The sequence below is a fragment of the Xenopus laevis genome, chromosome 3S (genome assembly GCF_017654675.1).
Source record: "Xenopus laevis strain J_2021 chromosome 3S, Xenopus_laevis_v10.1, whole genome shotgun sequence".
Classification (NCBI taxonomy): domain Eukaryota; kingdom Metazoa; phylum Chordata; class Amphibia; order Anura; family Pipidae; genus Xenopus; species Xenopus laevis.
The window spans coordinates 54,359,779-54,380,509 of record NC_054376.1 but is presented as its reverse complement, the minus strand read 5'-3'; the positions used below and the strand labels follow the sequence as shown (position 1 = coordinate 54,380,509).

At 37.6% G+C, this 20,731-nt stretch overlaps 1 protein-coding gene across 2 annotated transcripts in view; it reads right to left on the bottom strand.

The window, feature by feature from the left end:
• Nucleotides 1–20,731, bottom strand: part of LOC108712935 (myocardial zonula adherens protein) — a 73,383-nt gene that overhangs the window by 25,425 nt on the left and 27,227 nt on the right. For both annotated transcript variants that reach the window (XM_018255474.2, XM_018255475.2), the window contains exons 3-13: nucleotides 14,092–14,178; nucleotides 11,193–11,354; nucleotides 10,981–11,073; nucleotides 9,555–9,668; nucleotides 8,356–8,508; nucleotides 6,638–6,763; nucleotides 5,909–6,037; nucleotides 5,131–5,219; nucleotides 3,467–3,572; nucleotides 2,694–2,777; nucleotides 1,867–1,967 (exon numbers count right to left, since the gene is read on the bottom strand). In XM_018255474.2, the coding sequence (XP_018110963.1) occupies nucleotides 1,867–1,967; nucleotides 2,694–2,777; nucleotides 3,467–3,572; nucleotides 5,131–5,219; nucleotides 5,909–6,037; nucleotides 6,638–6,763; nucleotides 8,356–8,508; nucleotides 9,555–9,668; nucleotides 10,981–11,073; nucleotides 11,193–11,354; nucleotides 14,092–14,178 (1,244 nt within the window). The remainder of the gene's footprint in view (nucleotides 1–1,866; nucleotides 1,968–2,693; nucleotides 2,778–3,466; nucleotides 3,573–5,130; nucleotides 5,220–5,908; nucleotides 6,038–6,637; nucleotides 6,764–8,355; nucleotides 8,509–9,554; nucleotides 9,669–10,980; nucleotides 11,074–11,192; nucleotides 11,355–14,091; nucleotides 14,179–20,731) is intronic.

Below are 20,731 nucleotides of genomic sequence, written 5' to 3'. Positions count from 1 at the left end.
CAAGACTAAGGGAAAACCCACTTTAAGGTGATCACTGCCTAAGCTTTTTTTAACGCTTCTCCTAAATCAGTGCTTGCTGCATTTATTCCATATCTATAATCTCCTTGAAAAAAAATGTTGTTCTGCTTCACTTTGGTGAGGAGACAAATTAGCTAACATGAGCTGCATTTAAAGATAACCTTACATAGTTGTCCTTATGCACAAAGGAATCACCCATAGCTACGTGAACTGTTGCCTCCACTACAGTGAATGGGCCACTCTGTGACTGTCAACGGAACCAGCTTACTATCAGCACCATCCCATACAGCAAGTGACGGGCAGACTCCTCTATCACAGAAAGTAGCTGCTGAAGCAGTAGTTGGAACAGTAAAAGGAGAATTGTTTCTGAACAGCAGTTGTTTGGTACATACACTAATCACTTGCTTCATATTAAAGCAGAGTTTTTATATTTATAATATTTATAATATAATCAATTATGCATTTTGTCCCATTTCTAAAATAATGTTAATCTTCACTATCCCCCCCCTCAGAAATATCTATCTCTTCATTCTCTTTGTGCATAAGTAGGGGCCAGATTTTGATTGACAGGTCTAAAACATCTTTATGGGTTGGGGGGCCCTTTCCTAGCAGATATCTTAGAGCTAACTCAAGTAATCGACTCCAGCACAAATAGTGATTGTAGAGAGAGACAGTATTTCTGGATATTTTAAAAGAACAAGTTTTAATACAATTTATAGGCAAAGTGAGCCCCCACACAGAATGTATTAGATCTAACTGTCAATCAAAATTTGGCTCCTGTATGAAAAGAGAATGAAGAGAAACAGATGCTGAGAGGAAGCTAGTGAAGAGTATTTCAGAAACTGCACATAATTTCTAATTGGTTATATTTATAAAATATATTATTTTAGTGAGATAAAGCTTAAAGAAAATTTTCATAGTGCAATAGTTCCCCTTTAAGGGTATGGCACACAGCAGAAAATCTGTGCTACTCCTGGGTGACAAATCCTCAAAATGCCTTTCCCTTTACTTACATTTGAATCATCACATGTAAACCCTTTAGGGTAGGGACACACGGGCAGATTCGTGGAGATAAGTCGCTCCAGTGACAAATCTCCTCTTTTTTGGGGTGACAATCTCCCCGAACTGCCGCCGGCTAGAATGAAAAATCCCCAGCGGGATGGCAATCGCGGTGCTTTGTTTCCCGGAGTTGTGCAACTTCGGAAAATGAAGCGCCGCAAGTTCCATCCCGGTGGCGATTTTTCATTGTAGCCAAAGTGAAGGCAATTCGGGGAGATCATCGCCCCTAAAAAGAGGAGATTGCTTGCCGGGGCAACTAATCTCCCCCAATCTGCCCATGTGCCCTTACCCTTACATGCAGCAAGCCAGCTTTATTGCTGAAAAAATGGGAATGAATGCATATTCAGTAATAACGCCAGATTGCTGCATGTAGAGTATTTTATATGTGGTGATTCAAATGTAAGTAAAAATCTTTTGGGAGATTTGTTAGCCCCCAGTAGTGCAAATTTACCATGGGCTACAAATCCCCTTTTGTTAGTTAGGAAAGGACAAGGGTCTCCAGAATAAATTGTAAATGACGAAGAAAGAAGCCAGCAGGGCCAACCGGCACTCAACGGATCCACAGGACCAGATGATTAAGCGCCCTGAATGGGTGCGAAACGTGTAGGGTGGATGGAGATGCAGATTTATATACTTTTAACTTTGTACAAATAAAATATTCTTTAAATCTAATTTCTATGATCCTGTGGATCCATTTCTTCTTCAGCAAATCCCCTTGTCTGACTGGGCCCTAAAGATTCTATAACATTTGAACTGCAAGAAGATTATTTGAATCTCCATGTTAAATACCTTTCTGGAAGATCACATGATGTTCCAATATCTTTGGTTTCTTTGTCAGTTTTTGTTTGGTTTGCCATCAAGTAGTCCACTTTATCTTGTAGCTCTGTGTTCTGTGAAGGGAAGTTGAACAAGTTATTGTGGATTTGCAGGTTTATGTTTAACTATAAACTACTGGGTCGCTTCAGCTGTGCAAGGCAGTACTGTGACATTCCTTACTAAATGTGGGATAAATTTATGACATTTGGCGAGGTCTGAAGAGCTACTTGGAGAATAAAACTTAACTGGGCTCGAGTTTAAATGCCCAACCCTACTTTAGGAAAGAGATTAACTGCAGGTTTTAAACCTGCATATTTAATGAACACTGCAGCTTTAGTGAACATTTAGAGGCACACTTATCAAGGGTCGAATTTCGAATTTATGTTTTTTAAACTCCCATGAACTCGAAATTTTACATTTTTAAACTCAAGTGAATAGGATCGACCTGAAAACTCGAATCGAAAAAAATAAATAAAACTCGAATGTCAAACAACTCCAAATTTATCCCTGGACGTCTCTGTTGACTTAAACAGCAATTCAGGCAGTTTTAGATGGCGAATAGTGGCAATGGCGGCGCTTGGGCAATGCTAATATAGGGCGGGGGGGCGCTGATTGAAAACCCTTGCCTAGGGTGCTGAACTACCTTGGCCCAGCCCTGAGTTTATCTGAGCTGAGTCCCCAGATGCATGAAAAGGTGTTTTTGCTACATTGACTTCCTAAGGATCCTGGGGAACTTAGTTTATGCTGCACCATAGGCAATATTAATCAATATACCAATGCCATTTAAATTTTCATCTTACCTCTCCTTCCAGAAACGAAATCCTTTCTAGCAGCTGCTGGATGAGTAAGTCTTTGTAGTGAACCTTTTTCTTAAGCAATTCAATCTGTAAAAAATTAAATTTTCAGCAAAATATCTGCTTTAATTAAGAATATAATCAGGTCATGAAGTACCTTGCTATCACCCATCACCCTGATTCAAAGTATTTTGGCATTTTTATCAAATTTTGTGTGTGATGGGAAGCTATCACTCTACATACTGAATGCATGATTGCTAAATCATGTTTCCATATATATATATATATATATATATATATATATATATATATATATATATATATATATATATATATATATATATATATATATATTTAATATGTCACTGTGTTTTATGTTTGTCCTGATCCTCACGGAGTATAAAGGAGGGAAAGTAAAGTCCCAAAAGGAAGTTGCATGAGATGTATTCAGTTTCCTGTAACTTCAAATAATGCATCTCTGTTAATTTCACCAATTCCCTCATTTATATTTATGCTTTTCACTCCACCCCCAATCTAGAAGCCTAAATAGACATGAAAGGGCCAGTGGTCAGATTTTTGTTTTCTAGTAACTAGGCAGTTGTCCCTTGAATAGAGAGTACCACTGCCTTCCCTGTTTAGTTGGTTATGGCCCCAGAAGTGGCCCACATGAGGAACAGGGAAATTTCTATGTACAAAGTTATTTGTTACTGTTATTCTGTAAAATGAATGAAATGAAAGGGAACCATAATCATTATTTAATTTTTAGTTATGAATCTCACCTCTTCAATCATATGTTTAACCTTCTTTTGTTGACAATGAACCATGTCATCCAGGTGCTTAATGCGCTCTCTTAAACTTGTTGCAACTTCCTCTAAACGTTGGTTCCTGAAGAAACAAACCAAGCAAACTGCATGATTCTATAATATGTCATTCAGATTTGTATTCATCCTAAATTATATTTATTTTGTAACCTTTTTTCTTTAATATTTAGCTTCCTGCCCCACAGTGCACTTAACAATCTATATTAATGTTATAGCAATTTAATGATCTACAGAAAATTGCCCTGTTCCACCTGCCCTTGACAGGTAACTGTCTGCCTGTGCAGACCTGAAGGAATGGGCTCCTTCGACTACGTTGTAATTACTATGTTTAAGGGCTAAACTACACAGGAGATTTTGATCAATGTATTTCAATGAGTCTGTCAGACACCATCAGATTTTATTTTGTCAGATGAAGACATAGCATACAGTGTTGGCATCTGACATATGCAACTACATCCACCAATTTATAGGATGAAATCTGATACCTTTCTACAAATTCTCCTGTGTAGTGTAGCCCTTAAAGGGATTCTGACGTGATTTTTATGGTTTAGTTTTTGTTCGAAATTACACTGCTCACACTAGAAATAATTTACTCTACCATGTAAAATTTCATTCCTAACCCAACAAGTGTATTTTTTTAGTTGTAATATTGGGGTATAGGCAGCCATCTCAGGTCATTTTGCCTAGGCATGTGCTTTCTGGCATGATATTGTTTCTCCTACTCAATGTAACTGAAGGAGTCGCAGTGGGACATGGATTTTTACTATTGAGTGCTGTTCTTATATCTACCAGGCAGCTGTAATCTTGTATTAGGGAGCTGTTATCTGGTTACCTTCCCATTGTTCTGTTGATGGGCTGCTGGGGGAGGGAAGGGAGGGGAGATATCACTCCAACTTGCAGTGCAGCAGTAAAGAGAGACTGAAGTCTATCAGAGCACAAGTCACATGACTGGAGGCACCTGGAAAACTGACTAGCCGCATGTCAGATTTCAAAATTAAATGTTAAAAAAAAATCTACAGATTTCAGTACAAAAGTTTGCTGGAGCAGCACTATTAACTGATGCATTTTGAAAAAAACATGTTTTCCTGTAACAGTATCCCTTTAAGTGTCTTAAAAACATATTCACTAAATATGACACAGCATACACTGTACTTAAAATTGATAACATCAAGGCTATTTAACTTGGGGTTTATTTCTATCAGCATATTTCAGCCAGCAAAAAATCACCCAAAATCGATGCTGCTGCCACCCATTCAATTGATTCGGAGAACAATAAAGTTCTTCCAGCTTCTTCTTTCTTCAAATTTCTGGGTCAGACGCATGCGCAGTTGAATGAAATAGCCGACTTTTTAGTTAAAGTTCAGCTTTTCGTTCTACTGTGCCTGTGCAGCCGTGCAAAGGAAAGAGGACGACGGAACAGGATCGCTCCGTGGTGCTCACTGGTATAACCCCGGGCTGGTGCAGTATTCTGCTGATAGGAGCACCGGCCCGGGGTTTCAGGTTAGTAACTACAATCACTTGGGGGTGCCTAACATTTGGCACCCCCAAGTGCACAAAGCCTTTACTTCTCCTTTAAGTTCAGTATACACAATATGGCATTTACATTTTAGTTTTTTAATTACCTGTCTGGTGAATGCATCTGCATCCTGTTATCAAGATTTTGTATTCGTTCTTCATGTCTCGTCAATTGTTCTTGCAGCTGCTCTCGTTCCTAAAGTATACACATATAATTATGACATTTTGAAGTCTATTGGGGTTATGCAATAAAGGTACTAATTTTGCCCAGGACCAGTAATCTATAGCAACCAATCAGCAGGTAGCATTTATCAGTCAAACATCTTATTGGCTGCTGCTACAGGGCAAACATAGTGCCTTTTATTAAATATGGGGGTATACAGTATGTCTGCTTCTCACATAAATACTCCCTTTATAGAACCGTGGATCCCCTCCTATGATTCCCACACAGCTTTATGCAATAACAGTGCTCTCAGCAGAAAGCACCCTGTATGTGGTATGTCCTTCACCCATAATAACATTCTTGCAAACTGCTGCACCGGGCCAGTCAGGGTTGAAGGTGTAAGTAAGCAGATGGTAAAAAAAATCTATTTTTGCAGGTGCACACCATAAACCCTGGCTAACTTTAATCAACATGGAAAAGGGGGTTCACTTCGTTGAAGCAGAGCATAAGGGATGAGCAATGGTACTGACACTGCAAAGAATGGTGTACACCAGAAAGAATACACAAACTATGTATACAGTATCAGCTTTTCACTGGTCTTTGCTTTTCTTTAATCTCAAATGTATTGACATACAGTATATACACATAAACTAGCTTCCAGTCTTCTTTTAGTTGTGCTCTATTTCATAATCAGAAGGAATAATAACCATGAGAAAATGTACCTGTTCCATGCGATGCACTAATCTGTCAAGTTCTGAAATTTTTGCATCTCTTTCTTCAATTTTAATCTCAGCAATGCGAACCTTCTCACTAGCATCTTCAATAGCTTTCAGGTAGTGTCTTGTCTGATCCTTTGAAAAAACAAAAAAGCTAATAACATTTACTACAGAACATATAGTAAGGCACTGTAAAGTGTAAATGCTGACACAAATAAAAGTTTTGTACCACAAGGCAGTGTTTTTTTTTTTATCAGATTCTATAGCCATTCCAGGATCCTGCTAAAATGTATGTTCTGCTACATCTGCTTACTTTCATAATGCATATACAAATTAGTACCCATGTTTTGGCTAATCTTGAGCATTTCGCAGTGAATGTTTCTCTTACTGCATTTGTGTCTGAATAGCATCATGCTGGTGCAAGGCATTGCTAATGACATTAGTATGTGATTCACTGGGCACAGATCAAAAAGCTGGTGTAACTCCTCGGGATCCCTTGCATGTGTTGCGCCTAGTAGAGATCATAAGGTTGAACAGGCACTAAACGCAGGCTTAGGGAACACCTCTGTGAATGGATTAATAGCAAACACAATTTTGAATCCATTTGAGAACAATGCAGTTGAACTCGTTTTTGCCCTATTGCATCTATAAACGTTGTACACACCTACACACGTCTTTAATCACAGAGAAAATGTTCAAGCGTTTCTTAACAGCAATGTGATCATTTATACTTACCACAAGCGCTTCTTTTTCTGCAGTGTATTTCATTTCCTCTTGCTGAAGCTTTTCTTCATATTGACTGTACAGCTTTCGTGTCATTTCTCTCATGACCTCAGCATTAGCTTCCTGGGAGGACTCAATCTATATACACAGGAAAATTTACCAAAAATCAAAGTATTATCCCATATTTTGTGGCCAAGTATAGCTTCACTTCCAACTCATTATTGATGGTGTTTGTGAGCCATTGGTTCCCCTCTTTTTGGTCTTTTTTGTGAGCCTTTTAATATTTACCCTTTCAGAACATGTTTATATAAAAGGAAGACGTGTTGAGTCTTGAGACATGTTGACCTTTAGAAAAGTGGCCCATGTAGCTTTTCTTTGCAGCACATCAACCAGCAAAGTCACATCAGATAACTTTTTTAAACCTCACATGGATAATTGTTCCTGTATCCCTGATGCAAGTATCCCCCAAATAAATCATTATGCTCTACTAACAATCTGCTCCTAAATTCCTTGCTAAGTAACACTTCACATAAATAGATTCAGTACTTTGCTATCGGTGCACACATTCTTTGGAATTACCTCTCATGCTCTATCAGACTGTCACCCATCTCAGTTTATATAAATATTATACATATTCATTCAGAGAAGGTTATTCTCAATTAGCTTAGCTTTCCTTTAAGATATGATATGATTCACTACAAGAAATTGTCACTTAGGGGGTTATTTACCAAGCTCCGAATACCCGAAATTCTCAGAAATCCGAAAAATTTGTGATTTTTTGTGTTATAATAGGCTTAAAAAAAATCACGTATTTTTCGGAATTTAATAAACCCCGAGGGCTAAAAAGCCAGAATATAAAAACACGGCATCCCATTGATTTTTGGTTGTGTCGGGGGTTTCGGGCAATTTCACAATGTTTCCGGAGCTTTCGTGTGAAAACTCCAAAAGATTCTGAGAAAATTCACAAAAAATCTTGAAAATCTGAGCTTTTCCCGCAAAGGTAATTTTCGGGAAAATGTAATAATAAATAAGCCTAAAAAACCCGAGCGGGTTAGATCGGAGTTTGTAGCAGCCGATATTGAGATAAATGCGGACATTGATAAATAACCCCCTTAGTGTGTGGAATGCCTATTTCCACATCTCTCACTTTGCGGATTTGGCCCAACAGTACACTTCACTCTTATGGTACCTTCCCCTTTTAGACTCTAATGGGCAGAATCATCTTTACCTCCTGTTTCAATCAGAATGTGTATGTACAGTAACTTGTGTCTTGTGTGTGTATACACACTTCTGGTTAACAATACTAAGGGATATGTTGCCAATTTTTACTAATAATAATACAGTAAGTACTGTGCCATTATTTCAGAGGATAGGACAACTATAGCTACAAGGACTTTTCCTATTTTCCCATCAGTTATTACCTTCTTTAGAATGAATCATCCAAGCAGTGTATTACAGCAGGTGTATGCCACATCACAGAGAAGAAATAACCCTGTTATACACATTTCTGTTTCAAAATGTAATTAAGTGATTAATTATGTAACTGCAGTGCAAAAAAATCTGATCAATACTATATTATTCTATATATTCAGTAATAAAGTTTACTGCCAGCTATTATGTAAAATAATATAATTGTCGATGTCTGGTAAATATAGTACGCAATAGTCTCTCCTGTAGATCAATGTTTATTACAAACCACACAGCTGCCAAGAGTTTCAGGAAATGTTTACCTTGACTTTTAACAACTGGTTTTCATTTTGGGCAGCTTCCAACAACTGCTGCTTTTCTTTCAGTTTGTCCAAGGATTCTTCATAAGAATGTTTTAAATTCTTCATTTCATCCTTAATGTTGCTGCTTTCCAAGGTCATATCCACCAGAGTTTTCTGAAAGACAAAGAAATGATACAAATACAATTTTGCTAGAAGGATTGCCACCTTCATTTCATACTAAAAATACATCTACTACCTGCTACCCTGAAAGAAAGCTAAGAAAGCCATGGTATTAGGGCTAGGCTACTGATTTGTGAAAGCCTTTTCTTAAAAGTTGCAGCTAAGTGTTTTTACTTCTACATATAAACTATTATTACTAACATGTAGTTAGCGTTAATGTTTTTTTTTTACATGTAGTGCCAAGGGGCTCTTGTTTATTAAAAATGTCATTCTCCAAATGTTACTGTAAAGTCAATGTAAAACACTCCCGCAGTCTCATGGAGATGAATGTTTGGGTTAAGTGTCTTCCATACAATCTAGAAGTCAAATCATCTGTAATACCTTAAACAGGGTAAGTTTAAACGTCGTTACAGCAGAAAGTACACAAGCAAGTAGCCAACACATTACGATGAAACATTCCAGCACATTGTAATACAAACAAATTCCATACAGATATAAACTGTATGACAATTAATGTTTTCTAGGTGGGTGATTTTTTTTCTGCTGTAACGACATTTAAACTATCTTAATGGTTTTTGCTATATAAGGAAAGTAATTTCATATGTCGTGTTGCATATCCAGTATTATAGTTTTATAGAAATTCCTTTACAGTGTATGTGTCATTACACTTTGTCCAGATTTGACAGATGTTCTGTGTATTCCTTGTAGGCAGTGGTGTAACTATAGAGAAAGCAGACCCCACATTTGCAGGGGGGCCTGGGGAACAGGGGGGTCTGGACTCTGGGGTCTGCTTCCTCTATAGCTAATAAAAAAAACCCATATCCCACCTCTACCCTGCAGGGAGTAGGCAGGGTAGAGGTTGGACTTGGGTTGGTCAGGAAGTGGGCGGGAGGATGGGGATCGGAGTGCGCCAGGCTCCTCTGAAAATTTTTTTGCACAGGGGCCTGGTGCACCCTAGTTATGCCATTGCTTGTAGGAATAGGGAAGAATGAACTCCCCACTCATCATATCTCTAAATGAGAGCAATATTTCTAGCATACCTGCATTTCTATGGAAGCTGCATTCAAGGAACTGTTGATTGTTCCAAAGGTGTCCAGTGCTGCAGATTGCACCTGGGAGTGGCTCTCCAAAAACTCCTTTTGTATTGAAGAAACCTGAACACATGGCAAAGACATCAATAATTAAGAAAACAGCTGTTGTTTTGAGCGTTCATTTTTCAGAGGAAAATATTGCTCTTAATGACCACTTATTCTATTGTATTTTAGAACCTTAACTTAGAAAAGAGAGACCTGTTCACATTTTAAATAGCTTTTAACTTAAGGGGTTGTTCACCTTTGAGTTAACCTTTTGAGTTAAGTATGATGTAAAGAGTGTTATCCTGAGACCATTTGCAATTGGTTTTAATTTTTTATCATTTGTGATTTTTGGAGTTATGTATCTTTTTTTTCAGCAGCTTTCCAGTTTGCAGTTTCAGCAGTCTGGTTGCTAGGGTCCAAATTACTCTAGTAACCATGCACTGATTTAAATAAGAGACTGGAATATAAATAGAAGTGGCCTGAATACTAAAAATTAACTTAAAGGCATACCACAATTTCTTGGGTATTGTCATTGTTAAAAGGGCACAATTTAGCATGAGAGTCATCAACACGATACATGTTCCCTATGCAATTGTGGCCAACAAATCAGTCCTTACAATAATAAAAGTTAATGAGCTTGCAGATTTAAACTAATTCTAGGACCATTTTTATAGATTTACCCACACGTCACACGCATACCTTGTAGTAAGTGTCGAATTGACAAAACCTACACTTCATCTACAAACCAAAATTTCAGGTGTTTTGCTGCATTTTAGTAGGCCAAACAAAATATGTTAGTAAAGACCACTTACTAACATATTGCAAAATGCTAGCAAATGTCTTCCTCAATCTTTCCCAAATGCAATAACAACTAATATATGGCCTACTTCTAACATATCCATTGACTGTAAGAATAAGACACAGCCATAAGCCATAAGACACAGCAATTTCATGAACAGCTCAAGGTCAAAGCAAGAATTGAAAATATTCTATAAATCATATAAATTGACTAAATTGAATGTTCCATTGAAACAAAAAAAGATCTGAGAAGTATCTGAACTAGCACTTTCAGGAACTTCTCATATGTCCAATTAAAATGAATTCAGATGTTTTTAGGTAATTGCTTTAGGCCTATGGCACATGGGGTGTTTTGACCACTACGGGACTCAAAACGCCAGAAATCACCTATCGCCACTTCCTATAACAAATCGTGGGAAATCATCGGCATATGGCAGACACAGAGGGTGACAGGAAGGAAGGACATTGCTCATATTTTTTCTTTGGAAAAAGATAACAATAAATAAAGGGCTACTAATGGTATATTGGTTTAAAAATAATAATACTAAAATGATAACTATGCAGTAAATAAGAACTGTTATTGTATACACACCTTCATTTCATGAGTGAGCTGTTTAACTTTTTGTTTCATTTCATCATACTCTCCAAACATTTTCTCTCTGATTTTTTCCAAAGTCCCTCTCACCTGAAATATAATAAGGTGCATATTTATTTTTTGCCATGGGTAGAGCACAAAGGAATTTCATATTTTCACTGTTACAATTGCATAATAGTAATATTAAGAACATCTTATTATTTGCTTACATCTTTGATGTAGTTCATCTCTTCCTTAATCTGGTTAGTAGACCACTCATAGACAACAACCTCGTTCTGATGGTTGTTTTCAGCTCTCTGCACAACACCATATACCACTCCATGGGAAGCCACTGCAGCTGGTGAATTGTTTTTCGGAATGGTGTAGAGATGCTAAAAACAAGGAGAAATACAGTAAAGTACACAGCAGTAGCCCAATCTAGCCATGCTACTTAAGAAATTAAACACCCCCACATGGATTTTAACCACAAGCCCCCTGCTTGCCTCATAGATGGGGAGGGGGCATTTAAAAATCCATGTTTAACCACATTAATCTATAATAACCACATGGCGTTTTACTGGTTATGCCCAGGGAGCCTGGCACTACATGCGACATGGCCAAGCATTGTGGCCACCAACCATACTGCGCCACAGACCAAACCTCGCTGGTGCCCACAAACCAAACCACATAGACAAATGTACAGTTCCAATGAGCCACATGAGGTATCTAATAGGAAGTATCAAGGTTTAATTATAACTGATATTTAGTTGTGTTCCAGACATTTTTCAGGTTAAACCAATCGTATGTATATGTATATATCTATGTGTATATGTTTATATACATATGTATATACATATACTGTATGTATATATGTATAAAGTCCCCTCACCAGTTCTGCTATTTTATTGAAAAACCAATACAATTTCCTAGGGATGCCTTTTTTAATTGAAAAAAACATATTTTGAAGGAAAGGTTAAAACTAAGTAAGCTTTATCAGCAAGGTCTATGTAAACAGACCAGTAAGGAATACTGTATTCCTTTCCTTCTATGGTATACACATTGGCTTCTGAGTTTGACTTCCTTCTTTCAGCTTAAACCTCCAGGGCACGGGCTTGAGCATGCTCAGTGTTCTCCCCTCTCTCCACCCTCCCTTCCCTGCTATTGTCTGAGCCCAGAGCTATGATTGACCAGGAAAAGACTTAGACAGGAAGTCACACCATACAAAAATAGCAGCTGCTACTCTAAACAGAGAGAGCTTCTAGAGCTCTACTCAGGTATGGTAAAACATTCCACATAATCAATATAGCATTCTAGCTTGCACTATTGTGGCTAATCTATTGGCAATGAACTGCCTCAGTAGCCTTCCTTCTTCATTAAGGTATGTGGAGCAGTTAATGTTGCTCACTTTTTTCCACACCAACTACCTATAGCACTTTATAGACAGACTAGTAATCTTGGCTGCTGTGCCAGCAAATATGAAAACTTGAAATTAAAAAGGGTCATCTTTAGGATATTAGGTCCTGAAGTTGGCACAGAAAAAAAATTGTATCATCTTACATGCCAAGAACTAGGTGATCTTTACAAGAAAGGACTTGGGGACAATTAATCTGAAGAAATGGTACTGATCATTATAGAAAATAAAAACACTGTCACTATCCATTATAAAGAGGGTTTAATATGCTTAACCAATCATAGATGTAAAATGTATTTATCAGATTTTTTCTTTAGATGCAAGATTTATGTTTAAATATTGCAGGGACCCATGGGGTTAATGTGCCCCTATGGCTTTAATTCCCTATACTGATCTACCTAGTTGCTGGGCAGATGCTCATGTAGCTAGATGTAATTTGCATAGATATGCTATTGGCCAGGAGGCGCTGTGACCACGTCCTTTCACACTCTGGTATAGTGAGTGAGAAGGGGTGGTTGCTGGATGCTGATCCGCTGGGTGTGCCCAGGGGAGTCTGGGTACTGCAAGGCCCAGAGAAGCCATGTGCCGAGAGTGACCGGGTCCTCTAGTGTCTAAGTCAGGGAGCAGGGAACCCCGTGAATGAGGTTAGCTAAACAGGGTTAGTTCTGTCATAGACTCTCTAGGAGAGTAAGGTAGAGAGGACAGATAGTAAGAGCAGTTGGAGCTCCATCGAGGATTGTAGCAGGAAGTAGCTTCCCAAGGCTTTTGAATTGCCTAGAGTGAAGGGGCCACAGTGGATAGGGTGTCAGGATTAGAAAGGTGTTCTCCCTGACCACTCCACTGGGTGGAAGCTGGACCACTTTGAGGTATATTGCAGAAGAAACTGGATGTACTACCTGATTACCTTGCCCCATGTAAGTCACTGTTCTTTGCTGTGTAATGTAACCTGTTTCAGCCTGCTGTGTCGCATTGTGTATGCCTTGTACCTCTGCAAGTAAACCCTGGGCTCATTTGTCTGGTACAAATAAACAGTTATTCATTTGGTTCATCACAAGAATCTCCTGGTGCCCATTATTTCTTTTTGGTGTAGCAAAGTAGTGTGAGAGTTGTAGTTATATTACTCCTCCTGTGAACAACAGGGAGATTGTTCCTTTGCTCTGCCGATGCTAGAATAGATTTGCCGGTGCCTCAATCCTCCATAAAGGGTTACCGCAATCCCATATTAGTCCATAATATAGTAGTTAGAGGAGAGCACTCATAGAAGCAGATACTGCTAAAACATATTATTATTATAAATCACACATCATGTTTCAGGCATGGCCCTTTCTCAAGTGACACTTGAGAAAGGGCCATGCCCGAAACATGTCGTGTGATTTGTAGTCAATAATAAAATGTTTTAGCAGTATCTGCTTCTATGAGTGCCCTCCTCTAACTACTATTTTACTCCTCCTGTGAAATCTTCCATGTAGCGAATGCCCTAGCCTGAAGTGTTTTGAGTCGCATGTAACCCATGGTCCCACAACTAGCTGGAAATTAACCACTTTTTGGTCTGCCTAGTCAGATTAGCTTTACAATATTTAAATTCTTTTAAAGGAAAACTATAGCCCCAAACAATGTAGGTCTCTATAAAATCCATTCTATAAAATATCCATTTCTAGAATACTGTTAGAAAGTGGATTTTTTTTAAATGCATATTTCACAGATAAATATAGTCTTACTAGGGTTGGTGGCTCAGATGTGTTCTTTTCAGACAAGACATATCCATTTCTCTTTTTCCTCCTTTCTGCTTTACTTCTAGGATCAGCCTTAAAGAGAAAGATAAGTAAAATATATTTTTATTTTGGAAACCCAAATTAGCACAGTATGTGCATTTCCAAAAAATGTCAACAAACAAATACTAATAAAAATATACAGCATACTTCACCATTCAGGGGTGTAACTATAGAGGAAACAGACCCTGACACTGCTGGAGGTATAGAGGTGTAGATGGAGGCACAAAGTGATAAAGGGGTGGGGGGTGGGTAGGAGGGATAGAGTGATAAGCAGTTCTAATGTATGAATAATATATTATTTCAGGAGTTAGAAGGGGACTGCAATAAACCTGCTTGGGGCACCCAGTATCTATTTTTGGTGTTTTATCTGTTTTACCTCACTGAGACAAAATTAAATCACTGAATGTGGAATTAACCTTATATTTGTATATAATTTATTATAAAACGTATGGTGCAATGTGTCACATTCTGCTTTTAAGAGGGCTTGGGTTTGAAATATTTGCCATAGTTTCCACTTGTTGCTGTCCTTGATATTCCCACTCTGTGTCTTGATAATACAAATATGCAGTCTTATCACCAAAAGGAGTAAGTGCAGCCTGCTGGAAATCAATCAGCACATATCACATATTCACAGTACCAAACTGTTATATACTTTACATTTTACAATATACAGTGTTATATAAAGACTATGTTCTGGTTCAGCTACAATATGGCCTAGATCATACAATTTTAATCATACAGCTATAATAAGGCCTAGATCATACATTAAGAACACAAGAGCATGTAAAAAACTAAATTTTATATCCCCTGGTTTTTAGTGTTCCCTCATTGTACATCATTCTTTTGTGGTCTCACCTATACATTGTATATAATACATTTCCCTGATTTTACATTTTTCGAGATTTTAGACCATTTTTTTTATGGTCCCCTGAAAAACGTAAAATGGGGGTTCTACTGTTATTACATGTGCATTGCTTTCAGCAAACTAATCATGTCATGAGACATCTGCAAAGAGAATGATGTGATAGATCGTATGAAAAGAAATGTAAATCAGTGATCACATCACACAGTCTTTGCTCCGTTTTATGTCTCGCTGTTACACACTGATGCATGCAAATAACATCTAGCCAGGCTAAAATGTCTAGATAGTTGCTCACCATAACTGATAATCCCACTAAAAAAAATCCATCACGGTCCAAAGGCAATACCAAAAGAGGCAAATCTGCGAGTCAGAAGTGACTTAAACCAGTGCGAAATGCAAGGTGTGTTTTAGTTTTTCTTTCAATTCTTTCACTGACACTGACAAAAGACACAAAGAGACTGTTTCACTTCCGAAATAAATATTATCACCTGGAAGAAACACAGTATTATGGGCAAGTCACTGAAAGTCATTAACCCTATAAACACTCGCTATATACTGCCTGCTGATCTATTCTCATTTTACATTGTAACTCTTTGGGGAGAAAAAAGGTACAGGTGTGTGATCTTTACATAATTTGGATCTTCATACCTTAAGTCTACCTGAAAATCATGTAAAAATTAAATAAATCAAATAGGCTGGTTTTGCTTTCAATAAGGATTAAGTATATCTGAGTTTGTATTATGCACAAGGTAATGTTTCATTATTTCAGAGAAAAAGGAAATCATTTTTTAAAATTTGGATTATTTAGATAAAAAGGATTCTATGGGAAACATCCTTTCCCTAATTCAGAGCTTTCTGGATAACAGGTTTCCAGAAAAAATATCCCATACCTGTATAGTCATACAGTGCTCTCATTATGAGAAAATAACATCCAATGCAGCTTAAATATCTACTAGAACCTAAAAAGTTTGCTGGAACATTTTCTCATGGCTTATATAATAATATTTTCTCATAAGACTGTTGATTTCCATATGTACTATAGCCCCAAAGGGCTCATTATTAAAGCAAACCCAAGTGCAAAAATGACTGCAAAACTGAGAATGCACTGAAGCTATGAATAAAGGTACTTGTGTCAAACATGCTCCGTTGCAACTCGTCCTAGCCTTTCTGATGAATTGCATATGTGGGTACAATGAAACCCTTGTGTGGTGTTTATACAAATGGCCTGTAGATGTCACTGTGCCCAGACTTATACTGTGCATACTTCCTGACAGCGTGAAAGTTACTGTTGTGTAATGGCCAGAGCCGGGCCAACCCAGCCAGGCGCCCTAGGCAACCTGTCGGGCCACGGCGCCGGCTCAGTACTGCGCATGCGCGAAACTTGCCTCCAGCGCGCATGCGCGAAAGTTGGATTCATCGCGCATGCACGAAAGTTGGATTCATCACGCAATTTACATGAGAGATGACACCGAACGTCGGGGAGAGACGGGACCGGATACGGGGTAGGCGACAGAGCAGGTACGTGCCTGGCGCCCCCGCAGCGCTCTAGGCACGTGCCTTCTCTGCCTACCCCTAGTTCCGGCCCCGGTAATGGCTGCATGAGCCTGCTAATATAGCACTGTTATAATCAACTCATCCTCGGCTACCCAAAACATAACACCTGGGATTACGTGCATTCTGGACATGACAATTTATGCCAGACTCAGGGTTCTTTTAGTGGCTGTGTCCATAGCCATAGCTGACTTGTGGTAAGTGGATCTGCTAATGCAATTATTAATGCTTCATGCCAGAAGTGATAATTAACATGCAAATTTAACTTAAAAAAAGTGTGCAGCAAATTTTTGACACTGTGGTACAGATTCAATTCAGTGAGAAAAAAAGTTCTCACCGTTTATTACATGAAAATCTGGTAGCTAGGGTCCAAATTACCTTAGCAACCATGCATTGATTTGAACAAGAGACTGGAATATGAATAGGAGAGGAACTTACTAGAAAGATGAGCAAAAAAAGTAGCAGTAATAATAAGGGTGTAGCCTTACAGAGCATTTGCTTTTTAGATGGGGTCAGCGAAGCCCATCTGAAAGCTGGAAAGATTCAGAAGAAAAAGGCAAATAATTATAAAACTATTAAAAATAAATAAAGAAAACCAATGGTTATAATTGGTCATTCTATTACATACTAAAAGTTTACTTAAAGGTGAACCACCCCTTTAACATACTGCCACTTTGTCCACGGAATGAGGGGTTTTTGTAAACACTGCAACTTGCAGTTATGGTAAAACCCTGCAGGAAATTACAGGAGAGGGCTAACTGTGGCAAGTGTAATTCAAAAGCTAGCCTTTCATTAGCTCATTGGTGGTCATGAAAGCTCTTTTGACATGGTATGATAACCCTAGCAGCAGGCATAACCAAGGCTGAAGAACCTGCTTAATGTACTTGGTTTCTTACAGGTACTGTTAAGATTGTGTTCACATAGTTACAGCTAATTTGGGTTGAATGAAGGCAACTGTCTGTTAAATTTAAATTGCACCAATGTGTCATCCACATTTGCACTTAGCACTGGCTTCATAAATGAGTCCTCTTTAAATATAATGGAATTTGTTAAGAATAAATAGTATTTGTTCAGATGTTAAGAGACTAATAATCTGGACTAACCCCATTAAAATTCTTATAATACACCTGTTAGACAAAGGTTACCTGCTGACAGCATAATATGAAAAAATATAGAATTGCATGTGCAAGTTCATAAATATTTGAGTATACGGAAAAAACAGGAATATATATATATATATATATATATATATATATATATATATATATATATATATATATATATATATATATATATCTTTAAGCATGTTAAAAAGGCAACAGATGGTTCCACAATATAACTGTTGAGTATTCTATTCTTTAGATGATTACTATACATCTGACTTGTTTATTATTTATACACAGTTAGTCTAAGGCGTTGGCATGGTCGATATAGGGTTACTCCTTCAGCATAGAACACAGTTCTATATTGTATATTTTAATTTTGTCTCCTGGGGCTACACTTACTGATGTCACGAAGATACATTTCTTTACTAAAAATTAAATATACACGTAGATTCGATCATTATTTTTATATCTCAAGAACTGTAATACTGTACTTTTCAATATTGAGCATCACCACACAAAGGAATCTAAATTCATAGTATTTGGATTCCGATAAAAACCCTACAGTACACACTACAAGATTTTACTGAATACCAAACTGAATCAGACCCTTTATTTGCAAATTGGCGAAATCTGAATCCTGGAATAAATGCTGGGATTCAGCCTAATCTCACACTAAATCCTGAATTTGGTGTATTCTTTGTATACAAAAAGCTGGCTGTTTTTGTGTTTCAATTGCAAACTGAATGCTATAAAGTTATGGGGCTGTAAAAGAATGCAATAATAGTAAAACTTCATTAGTAAAGAAAAACAACAACAAAAAATAACTCTGTACATACCTCCATGCATCCCAGACCCCAAACGAAGGGATTACTCTAATTCATCACGGTTTATTGGGTACAGAACAACATTAGCTAAATTTCCTTGAAGTGCAAATGATCTTCTTAAAATGTAAAAGGGATAACACACAAACTACTGTTAATTTAGATGTTAGTCTGTTTAGTTAGTTCTGTGACTGTATGAAGGCATGAGACTGTCAGTCAGCTGCTTGTATAGGTATGAAAATCATGTCATGCTCTTATGTAATATAAATTGAGATACAGCACAATCCATCTCATTCAGCCATTTTTTAATGTTTGTTGAAATGCAGACTGTTCATAAATACTGTCTTTAGTAGGATTTAATTCTTATCCACATTGGAGATATTTGTATCCTGCTATGGAGCAGATATACGCAATGTATTTATTTCTGCATTTGCTGAGATGCCCTTTCCCAGCTATGGTGCATAAAGAACCAGACTCACAATCTGCAGTAGCAGTCATGTCATAAGCCAGTGGGGCTCATTTATCAATACTAGGGGGCAGATTTATCAAAGGTCGAGGTGAATTTTGTGTGTACTTCAACTGGGGAATAGTCCAAATTCGGTTCAATATCATCTATTGTCTCTTTAAAAATTTGACTTCAATCATTTGCCATCTAAAATCTGCCTGAATTGCTGTTTTAATCTATGGGGGGACTTCCTAGAATCTATTTGAAGTCAATTGGTGGACTTTGAAAAATCGCAGTTTTTTGGGAAAAACTTTGAATCGGATTCGATCAAATGCGCTATTCCTTCGATCCGAACGATTCGAATTTGGCCGAATACGGATCTGTTAGATCGAAAATGGACCTATTCCGCCAAAAAAAAAACTTCGACTTAATTTCGGTGGGTCTTTTTGATAAATGTGCCCCTAGGTGCAGCACTAATCCATAACAACCAATCAATGCTTGGCTTTATTCAGGCAGCTGCAGGTAACTGCTCATGGGCAAATTTGCTGAGTGTTTATAAATGACTCCCACTTAGATTTCAAGTTCCTAACCCTAACAATCTGCTTTTTAAATGATACGAATGTAACATTTCTCAGCACTTCATTTGGCACTCTTGTGGCACCACTTCAAAACACAGCAGGGCTGCCCAAATGTATAGCTAAAGAATTGATAGAGATAGATAGATAGATAGATAGATAGATAGATAGATAGATAGATAGATAGATAGATAGATAGATAGATAATTTGTAGCCATTTGTTTTTTAGATGGGGTCAGTGCTATAAAAAAATTAAAAAATGATGACCAAATAAAAAAATGCTTAGAATTAGCAACTCTATAACACACTAAAAGTTAACTTAAAGGTGAACCACCCCTTTAAGCTGTCACTTTCAAGCAACATTATTTTGTTGTTAAAGTATACTTTTAAATCACTTTTCACAAAAAAGAAGTATTTTGTGAAACCAAGAGCTACAACTCCCAACATACATGACAGCATATTTTAACTTTGTGATTTGGTGCAAAGCATATTTACGTACAAGTGTCATGCAGAGCCAAGGCCCCAGCAGTGTTAGGAAAAACAGAAGTAGCAGGGTGGGCCACACCGTTACAGCTTACAACTGAGCAGTAGTGCATTTGTGAGGCAAAACCTATCCACCTCTCAGAAAGAAACTGTATTAATAGTGGAATAGAATGGGGCCCCAAATCATAGCCCTGTTCAGACGCCCCTTTCGGTCATAACCAATCTTATATTTGTGGATTGTTAAGGAGTAATTACTGTAAAACAGATGGCATACTGTATGTTGAAATATCTACAGCTTCCTCTTTGATGTGGGTGTTAAGGTTACTGAAACTCCTGATAAGAATCGGGCATAAATAATTCCATCTCCACCTTTAGCCAACCTTACATGTCCTCAACCTTGATACATTACAACGACCAACATGAAAAGTAATGGCAATATTGTATTAAGCCTGTTTGTAATACTTGATTCTATTCTTTAAAAAGGAAGAATGTTTCTTCTAGTGTAGTATTTTTGTTTCCTATATATTCCCTTTCATTGTCTTAATTATATTTGATTAGTGCTGGGCAATTGTCTGTTACAAAAAATATCCAGTTTTCATGAAATTACATATTTATACTTGCTAAGAAGTTGTTTCCTCTCCTGTTTAACGAGAGTTAAACTCTCATTAACTCTCTATTCTAGACTATCCTGAGCAGCTATATCACTGCTTGGGCTGGGAACTGCACTGTCATGGAGCGCAAGA